General features: G+C 41.2%; 1 protein-coding gene across 1 annotated transcript in view; it reads right to left on the reverse strand.

The window, feature by feature from the left end:
• The window catches only part of LOC112072897 (BRD4-interacting chromatin-remodeling complex-associated protein), a 50,639-nt gene that overhangs the window by 15,510 nt on the left and 24,765 nt on the right, over positions 1 to 10,364 (reverse strand). The window contains 5 exon segments of the mRNA XM_070439966.1: positions 906 to 1,000; positions 1,452 to 1,593; positions 1,985 to 2,056; positions 5,967 to 6,188; positions 7,407 to 8,267. Of these exon segments, the coding sequence (XP_070296067.1) occupies positions 906 to 1,000; positions 1,452 to 1,593; positions 1,985 to 2,056; positions 5,967 to 6,188; positions 7,407 to 8,267 (1,392 nt within the window).

The raw sequence follows: 10,364 nt of genomic DNA on the forward strand, positions 1-10,364 counted from the left end.
TTTTGTGGACCAAAAGTATTGGGCCAAATTCACTTACACGTGTATTAAAATAGTCAAACGTTAAGGTATTTGGGCCCATATTCACAGCATGATATGATTATATTTGACTCTACAAAAACATATTGGATATATTTTCTATTTGTTTTGGTTTTGTTACAGATTATTTTGTGCCCAATAGATACGAACTGGTAATGGTAAATAATGTATCGTGTCATATTTATTATAAATAAGAATATAATGTTTCTAAACACTTCTACATTAATGTTGATGCTACCATGGTTACCGAGCATTGTGAATAATAAGTGAGAAAGTTAGAAATGCACAAATATCATACACACACCCCCCCCAATTGCTAACGTTCCTTGTTATTGTAATGGTGAGAGGTTAGTATGTTTTCGGGGTATGATATTTGTGCGTCTGTAACTTTCTCACTCGCCATTATTCACGATTCATTCAGGCTTATCCGGTGTTATGGTAGCACAGGCTTATCCGGTGTTATGGTAGCACCGGCTTATCCGGTGTTATGGTAGCATCTACAGTGTTAATGTAGAAGTGTTATTCTTATCTACAATAAAAGTGACTACAAAATGACACAATACATTATTTACCATTTAATTTCTATTGGGAACAAGATAATCAAACACAACAAAAACACATGTACTTATAAAGCGTCAGCAGCTTTGTATTGTCCGTGTATCACACCGTGTTTCCGAATAGCATCACCAAGCAGTAGCGTATAAAATTGAAAACAGTAGCGGTCCAAGAACTGACCCTTGAGGAACTCCAAAACTTAAAAAAGCAAAATACAGAAGAAAACAAATGATAACTTTAGCAAAGACAGTTGCGATATGATTTAAGAGGGGGGGGGAAATTGGAAATATAGATGTGTGAGAGCAGTGTCATACCAGTGCCTCCCCCAGCAGTAGCTGTCTGTATTTGTTGAGCATGTCCTTGGTGCGTTTCAGTAGGAAGCCTGACACAGTGTCAAACTGCTTGTCCACTGGAGAGAGAGAGGGGGGACACGTCAATAATCATACACACAGATACAGAGACTGATAATGGCATCAAGCCCCAGCCTTTACTACATTCTTAGAAAAAAAAGGTTATATCTATTCCTATTATTACTAACTTTTTGAAGAACCATTTTGAGTTCCAGGTAAAACCCTTTTGGGTTCCAGTTAAAACCCTTTTGGGTTCCAGGTAAAACCCTTTTTGGGTTCCAGGTAAAACCCTTTTTGGGTTCCAGGTAAAACCTTTTTGGGGTTCAGTAAACCTTTTTGGGTTCCAGGTAAAACCCTTTTGGGTTCCAGGTAAAACCCTTTTTGGTTCCAGGTAAAACCCTTTTTGGTTCCAGGTAAAACCCTTTCCACAAAGAGTTCCTTTTGGAATCCTTTTTCTTCTAAGAGTGTACTGACATTCTCTACAGAGTCAATTAAAAGCGGTGTTCTGACCTAAATTGAAGTCGTCCTGACTAGGCAGGTGTCCGGCACAGGTGTGGTATGGTAACAGGTGTGTCACAGCCTCCCCCAATGAGGAGAAGGGAGAACAGATGTAAGGGCTCTGGACCGGTCCCTGGTCCTGACACAGCTGCTGCTGGAGCCTGAGGATGAAATCACAGACACTAGTTTAGGGTTCAAGAACGTAAAAGTCACCAGAGGATCGATAACTCTGGTGAATGCTCCTGCAGTTTTTAAAATGCCGTTTTATCTACTTCCCCAGAGTCAGTTGAACTCATGGATACCATTTGTATGTCTCTGCATCCAATATGAAGGAAGTTAGAGGTAGTTTAATGAGCAAATGCTAACTAGCGTTAGGGCTATGACTTCATTGCCAAATATCCTGAACTATCCCTTTAAGGTTGAACCGTTGCACAATAAAACTGCAGAGTATCTATCCTTCTTTCACACCTCAGACACTTTTTTGGTACTGCACTTCATCGTCATGCGATATAGACGTCGTCAACRTCAGAGAGTGACTACCTGACGTGTCCTGCTTCTTMCCTGCACATTGCATCAGTCAGTCTCTGCTCCCTCTCCTTCGCCACAGGACCGGCCACCTGGTATGGATGAGATATGACCTTAGGTTTACTGGAGATTGAAGAATCTGAGTAGAATGAAGAGTATTGTGGTTTCAGAATCTGAGTAGTAGTATAGTGGTTTTAGAATCTGAGTAGTAGTATAATGGTGGTTTTAGAATCTGAGTAGTAGTTATAGTGGGTTTTTGGAATCTGAGTAGTAGTATAGTGGGTTTTGAATTGAGTAGTAGTAAGTGGTTTTAGAATCTGAGTAGTAGTATAGTGGTTTTAGAATCTGAGTAGTAGTATTGTGGTTTTTAGAATCTGAGTAGTAGTAATTGTGGTTTTAGAATCTGAGTAGTATTGTGGTTTTAAGAATCTGAGTAGTAGTATTGTGGTTTTAGAATCTGAGTAGTAGTATGTGGTTTTTAGAAATCTGAGTAGTAGTATGTGGTTTAGAATCTGAGTAGTAGTATAGTGGTTTTAGAATCTGAGTAGTAGTATAGTGGTTTTAGAATCTGAAGTAGTAGTATAGTGGTTTTAGAATCTGAGTAGTAGTATGTGGTTTTAAGAATCTGAAGTAGTAGTATTGTGGTTTTAGAATCTGAGAGTAGTATAGTGGTTTTAGATTCTGAGTAGTAGTATAGTGGTTTTAGAATCTGAGTAGTAGTATGGTGGTTTAGAATCTGAGTAGTAGTATTGTGGGTTTTTAGAATCTGAAGTAGTAGTATAGTGGTTTTAGAAATCTGAGTAGTAGTATAGTGGTTTTGTGAATCTGAGTAGTAGTATTGTGGTGTTTTAAGAGATCTAGTAGTAGTATAGTGGTTTTTAGAATCTGAGTTAGTAAGTATTGTGGTTTTAGAATCTGAGTAGTAGTATTGTGGTTTTGAATCTGAGTAGTAGTATTGTGGTTTTAGAATCTGAGTGTAGTAATTGTGGTTTTAGAAATCTGAGTAGTAGTATGTGGTTTGGTTGATATATATTGTGTTTTAGAATCTGAGTAGTAGTATTGTGGTTTAGAATCTGAGTAGTAGTATATGGTTTTGGAATCTGAGTAGTAGTATTGTGGTTTTAGAATCTGAGTAGTAGTATTGTGGTTTAGAATCGAGTAGTAGTATTGTGGTTTAGAATCTGAGTAGTAGTATTGTGGTTTTAGAATCTGAGTAGTAGTATAGTGGTTTAGATTGAGTAGTATTATAGTGGTTTTAGAATCTGAGTAGTAGTATAGTGGTTTTTAGAATCTGAGTAGTAGTATTGTGGTTTTAGAATCTGAGTAGTAGTATTGTGGTTTTTAGAATCTGAGTAGTTATTGTGGTTTTAGAATCTGAGTAGTAGTATAGTGGTTTAGAATCTGAAGTAGTAGTATATGTTGGTTTAGAATCTGAGTAGTAGTATTGTGGTTTAAAATTGAGTAGAGTTTGTGTAGAATCTGAGTAGTAGTATTGTGGTTTAGAATCTGAGAGTAGTATGTGGTTTTATGAATTGAGTAGTAGTATAGTGGTTTTAGAATAGTAAGTTTGTAGATCTGAGTAGTAGTATGTGGTTTAGTGGTAGTAGTTAGTTAATCTGAGTAGTAGTATAGTGGTTTTTAGAATCTGAGTAGTAGTATAGTGGTTTTAGAATCTGAAGTAGTAGTATAGTGGTTTTAGAATCTGAGTAGTAGTATAGTGTTTTAGAATCTGAGTAGTAGTATTGTGGTTTAGAATCTGAGTATAGTATATGTGGTTTTAGAATCTTGGTAGTAGTATTGTGGTTTTAGAATCTGAGTAGTAGTATAGTGGTTTTTAAGATCTGAGTAGTAGTATAGTGGTTTTTAGAATCTGAGTAGTAGTATTAGTGGTTTTAGAATCGAGTAGTAGTATGTGGTTTAGATCTGAGTAGTAGTATAGTGGTTTTAGACTCTGAGTAGTAGTAATAGTGGTTTTAGAATCTGAGTAGTAGTATTGTGGTTTTAGAAATCTGAGTAGTAGTATTGTGGTTTAGAATCTGAGTAGTAGTATAGTGGTTTTAGAATCTGAGTAGTAGTATAGTGGTTTAGAATCTGAGTAGTAGTATAGTGGTTTGGAATCTGGAGTAGTAGATTGTGTGGTTTTAAAATCAAAGTAGTAGTATAGTGGTTTGAAGAATCTGAGTAGTAGTATTGTGGTTTAGAATCTGAGTAGTAGTATTGTGGTTTTAGAATCTGAGTAGTAGTATTGTGGTTTTAGAATCTGAGTAGTAGTTATTGTGGTTTTAGAATCTGAGTAGTAGTATAGTGGTTTTGGGAATCTGAGTAGTAGTATTGTGGTTTTAGAATCTGAGTAGTAGTATTGTGGTTTTTAGAATCTGAGTAGTAGTATAGTGGTTTTAGAATCTGAGTAGTAGTATTGTGGTTTTAAATCACATAGTAGTATTGTGGTTTAGAATCTGAGTAGTAGTTATTGTGGTTTAGAATCTGAGTAGTAGTATAGTGGTTTTGAATCTGAGTAGTAGTATTGTGGTTTTTAGAATCTGAGTAGTAGTATTGTGGTTTTAGAATCTGAGTAGTAGTATAGTGGTTTTAGAAATCTGAGTAGTATAGTGGTTTAGAATCTGAGTAGTAGTATAGTGGTTTAGAATCTGAGTAGTAGTATAGTGTTTAGAATCTGATAGTATATACGTGGTTTTAGAATCTGAGTAGTAGTATTGTGGTTTTTAGAATCTGAGTAGTAGTAATTGTGGTTTTAGAATCTGAGTAGTATTGTGGTTTTTAGAATCTGAGTAGTAGTATTGTGGTTTAGAACTGAGTAGTAGTATTGGTGGTTTTAGAATCTGAGTAGTAGTATTAGTGGGTTTAGAATTCTGAAGTAGTTAGTATAGTGGTTTTAGAATCTGAGGTATAGATAGTGGTTTTAGATCTGAGTTAGTATAGTGGTTTTAGAATCTGAGTAGTAGTATTGTGGTTTAGAATCTGAGTAGTAGTTTGTGTTTAGAATCTGATAGTAAGTATAGTGGTTTAGAATCTGAGTAGTATAGTTTAGTAGAATGTGTTTTAGAATCTGAGTAGTAAGTAAATTGTGGTTTTAGAATCTGAGTAGTAGTATTGGTTGGTTTTAGAATCTGAGTAGTAGTTATAGTGGTTTTAGAATCTGAGTAGTAGTATAGTGTTTTAGAATCTGAGTAGTAGTATAGTGGTTTTAGAATTGAGTAGTAGTAAAGTGTTTTAAATCTGAGTAGTAAGTACGTCGCTCTGGATAAGAGCGTCTGCTAAATGACTTAAATGTAAATGTAATGTATAGTGTTTTAGAATCTGAGTAGAATGAAGAGTTTGGGTTCAGACCAAATATGTGGATGAAAAGGCCTAGAATCTGCAGTAGTAGTATAGTGAGTGTCAGAACATATAGTGATGAAAGGCCTAGAATGGCTAGTAGTAGTATAGTGGTGTCAGACAATATACTGGATGAAAGGCATCTGATAAGCCATAAGAATCTGAGAATGGACACATATCTGAATGGAACCAATATTCCTTCAACAGGACCTCGAGGCCAAAAGCAGGGCCATAAAGCTCTGTCAAACAGTAGTGCACTATATATAGGGAATAGGGTTCCATAGGGCCCTGTCTAAGTAGTGCACTATATAGGGAATAGGGTTCCATGGCCCTGGTCTAAAGTAGTGCACTATATATAGGGAATAGGGTCATAGGGCCTGGTCTAAAGTAGTTGCACTATATAGGAATAGGTTCCATAGGGCCCTGGTCAAAAGTAGGTGCACTATATAAGTGGAATAGGGTTCATAGGGCCCTGGTCTAAGTAGTGCACTATATAGGAATAGGTTCCATAGGCCCTGGTCAAAAGTAGTCACTATATATGGATAGGTTCCATAGGGCCTGTCTAAAGTAGTGCCACTAATAGGAATAGGGCCTAGGGCCCTGGTCTAAATAGTGCACTATATAGGGAATAGGGTCCATTTCAATGCAAACTGCTCGTTTTCTCACCTTTGTCTTTGACTGTTGGCTGTCTGAACTGCTCTGAGCACTGGTCTGCCTCTCTGTGGCGTGGGCCCTGGTCGTACCTGGGGCTCCTGGAAGTGTGGAGCACCGAACTGTGTGGGCCCTGGACTGTGTGGGGGCCTGGTGGCCACTGGGGTCTGGAGAAGGTGGATGGACATCAAGAGTAAAGGCTTTACCCTCCACATCCATGGCAAGGCAGCTGGTGTTCTGAGCATTTAATACAGAAGATGGTGATGATGGTAGTGATAGGGATGGGGATGATGGTGATGGGGGTGATGGTGATGATGATGATGGTAGTGATAGGGATGGAGATGATGGGGTTGATGGTGATGTGATGGGGGTGACTGGTAGTGATAGGGATGGGATGATATGGGGATGATGGTGTTGGATGATGGGGGTGAATGGTAGTGATAGGGATGGGATGATGATAGGGATGGGGATGATGATGGGGATGATGTGTTGTGATGGGGGTGATGTAGTGAAGGGATGGGGATGATGATGGGGATGATGGTGTTGGTGTGGGGTGATGATGATGATGGTGATGATGGTGTGATAGGATGGGGATGATGATGGATGATGTTGATGTTGGTGTGATGATGTTGATGGTGATGATGATGTGGTGGTGATGGTGTTGTTATGATGATGGGGGTGATGTTGATGGGGTTGTGGGGTGATGGTGGCGGTGATGATGGGGGTGATGGTGGTGATGGTGGCGGTGATGATGGTGTGATGGTGGTGGTGGTGATGGTGTTGTTGATGATGATGGGGGGATGGGGTGTGATGATGATGATGATGGTGGTGGTGATTATGATGGGGTGGCGGTGGTGGTGGTGATGGTGGCGGTGATGATGGGGGTGATGGTGGTGGTGGTGTGTGATGGTGTTGTTGATGATGATGATGTTGATGGTGTGTGATGATGATGATGATGTTGGGGTGATGATGATGAGAATGATGGTGGTGATGTGTGTAAGGCAGGGAGACAGATGAGAGGAGTGGGTTGGAGACTGTGACGGGAGTGCATTGTTAGAATTGTTGCATGATGATTTGTATTAATACTCTGTGTGCAATCCCTAATGGGACCCTATTCCATAGGACTCTGGGTCAAAAGTAGTGGCACTATGTAGGAATAGGGTGCCATCTGGGTTGGCAGCCTCTGTGTGGTCAGACTCACTGCTTGCTTTGTGTGCTGTTGGACAGCACGGTGCTGGTTAGCTGTTCTCCATAGGAGCTGGCGAGTCACTAGAGGGGGTCAGGCTGCACTAGGAGGGGGTCAGGCTGCACTAGGAGGGGTCAGGCTGCACTAGGAGGGGGTCAGGCTGCACTAGGAGGGGGTCAGGCTGCACTAGAGGGGAGGGGGGTCAGGCTGCACTAGGAGGGGGTCAGGCTGCATCTAGGGGGGTCAGGCTGCTGTTGAGGCACACAGACAGGTAGAGGAGAGGGGCTGGGGTTGCTGAACACTGCAGACTGGAGCTGGGGGGAGTGCTGACAGACAGAGGGGAGGGGCTTCTGAACACTGCAGATGGAGCTGGGGGGAGGTGCTGACAGACAGAGGGGAGGGCTTTCTGAACACTTGCAGTCTGGAGCTGGGGGAGGTGCTGACAGACAGAGGGAGGGCTTACTGAACACTGCAGTCTGGAGCTGGGGGGAGGTGCTGACAGACAGAGGGGAGGGGCTTCTGAACACTGCAGTCTGGAGCTGGGGGGAGGTGCTGACAGACAGAGGGGAGGGGCTTCTGAACACTGCAGTCTGGAGCTGGGGGGAGGTGCTGACAGGCAGAGGGGAGGGGCTTCTGTAAACTGCAGTCTGGGTTTGAGGGACGGCACTTCCAGACCCAGATCCAGATCCAGCCAGTCCCAGGGAGGTGGCCCCACTTGGTGGGGAAGATAAACTGTCTTGTTGGGGTGTGGACCCTGAGCCCTGCCTAGTAAAGGGTGTGGACCCTAAGCCCTGCCCATTCGGGAGTGTTCTCACTAAACCCTGCTCAGATGGAGATTGGCATAGCAGGGTAGGAGATTGGCATAGCAGGGTAGGAGAGTGGCATAGCAGGRTAGGAGAGTGGCATAGCAGGGTAGGAGATGGGTGTAGTGAAGCTGGATAGGCCACCAACACACAAGGGCTGAGAGGCATCGCAGACTGGGCTCCTGCCTGTCCTAGAACTGCTGGCTGGATGGGTGGAGGGGCCTCCTCCATCTCACTGGCCACAGCGGAGACAGTGTGATCCTCCACTGACACAGTCCCAGCCAGGACCTCAGGTGATGGGGAGGGATTGGGAGGGGTAAGTGGTTGCTATGGTAGAAATTGTGGTGCGATGAAGGAAAACAATAAGGTTATGTATAAATCAAGACAATATCTTCAACATTTAATCCATAAACCTTTTAAAGTGACAATCAACAGTTCAAAACCCAACCTTGTTATTGATAAAAAGCTGAGGGGTGGGGCTGGAGAAATGTAACCACTCAAATTCATAGAGCTATGGATGCAAGGACTGATCATCCATGATATCAACCTTATAGTTTTACCCATGTTTTGATATACGTTGTTTGTTTACATCTACACTACTGTTCAAACGTTTGGGGTCACTTAGAAATGCCCTTGTTTGTGAAAGAAAAGCACGKTKTTTTTGTGTCCATTTTAAAAATAAYATCAAATTGATCAGAAATACAGTGTAGACATTGTTAATGTTGTAAATGACTATTGTAGCTGGAAACGGCAGAGTTTTTATGGAATATCTACAGAGGCCYATTATCAGCAACCATCACTCCTGTGTTCCAATGCCACGTTGTGTTAGCTAATCCAAGTTTATCATTTTAAAAGGCTAATTGATCATTAGAAAACCCTTTTGCAAGTATGTTAGCACAGCTGAAAACTGTTGTACTGATTAAAGAAGGAATAAAACTGGCCTTCTTTAGACTAGTTGTGTATGTTTTGGAGCATCAGCATTTGTGGGTTCGATTACAGGCTCCAAATGGCCAGAACAAAGATCTTTCTTCTGACACTCGTCAGTCTATTCTTGTTCTGAGAAATGAGGCTGTTCCATGTGAGAAATTGCCAAGAAACTGAAGATCTCGTACAACACTGTGTACTACTGGCAGCTTCATCAAATAGTACCCACAATACACCAGTCTCAATGTCAACAGTGAGAGGCGACTCCGGGATGCTGGCCTTCTAGGCAGAGTTGCAAAGAAAAGCCATATCTCAGACTGCAATAAAAAGAAGAATTAGATGTTAATCTGCCATTCCAGCTACAATAGTCATTTACAACATTAACAATGTCTACACTGTATTTCTGATCAATTTGATGTTATTTTAAATGGAATTGCTTTCTTTCAAAACAAGGACATTTCTAAGTGACCCAAACTTTTGAAGCGGTAGAGTAGATTATTTACAAACAGTAAAACCAGCTTATATTTTCAGCTTCTCGTGGGAAGCGACAGTTGAACTAGCTCACGAGGCCATTTATACGTTCAATTCTTCAACAATCAATGGGTACATACAGTGGCAAGAAAGTTTGTGAACCCTTGGAAATACCTGTATTTTTTTGCATAAATCGTCATAAAATTTGACTGATCTTCATCTAGGTCCAACAATAGACAAAACACAGTCTGCTTAAACTAATAACACACAATTATACTTCACGTCTTATTGAACACAAATTCACAGTGCAGGGTGGGAAAAGTATGTGAACCTTGGATTTAAATAACTGGTGAGCCTCCTTTGGCAGCAATAACCTCAACCAGACGTTTTCTGTAGTTGCGGATCAGACCTGCACAAGTCAGGAGAATTTTGGACCACTCCTGTTTCAGTTCAGCAATATTCTTGGGATGTCTGGTGTGAACTGCTCTCTTGAGGTCATGCCACAGCATCTCAAATCGGTTGAGGTCAGGACTCTGACTGGGCCACTCCAGAAGCGTATTTTCTCTGTTGAAGCCATTTTGTTGTTGATTTACTTCTGTGTTTGGGTCGTTGTCCTGTCGCATCCCCAACTTCTGTTGAGCTTCAATTGGCGGACATATAGCCTTACATTCTCCTGCAAAATGTCTTGATAAACTTGGGAATTATTTTCCCGTCGATGATAGCAAGCTGTCCAGGCCTGAGGCAGCAAAGCAGCCCCAAACCATGATGCTCCCTCCACCATACTTACAGTTGGATGAGGTTTTGATGTTGGTGTTTTGTGCAATTTTTTTTCTACACACATAGTTGTTGTTGTTCCTTCCTTCCTAACAACTCAACTCTAGTTTATCTGTACACAGAATATTTTGCCAAGAAGCGCTTGTGGATATCCAGGTGACGTTGCTAACTTCAGACTGCAGCAATGTTTTTTTGGCCAGCAGTGCTTCCTCCGGTGTGTCCTCCATGAACACACATTCTTGTTTAGTGTTTTAC

The sequence above is a fragment of the Salvelinus sp. IW2-2015 genome, unplaced genomic scaffold, assembly GCF_002910315.2.
Source record: "Salvelinus sp. IW2-2015 unplaced genomic scaffold, ASM291031v2 Un_scaffold2074, whole genome shotgun sequence".
NCBI classification, from domain to species: Eukaryota; Metazoa; Chordata; class Actinopteri; order Salmoniformes; family Salmonidae; genus Salvelinus; species Salvelinus sp. IW2-2015.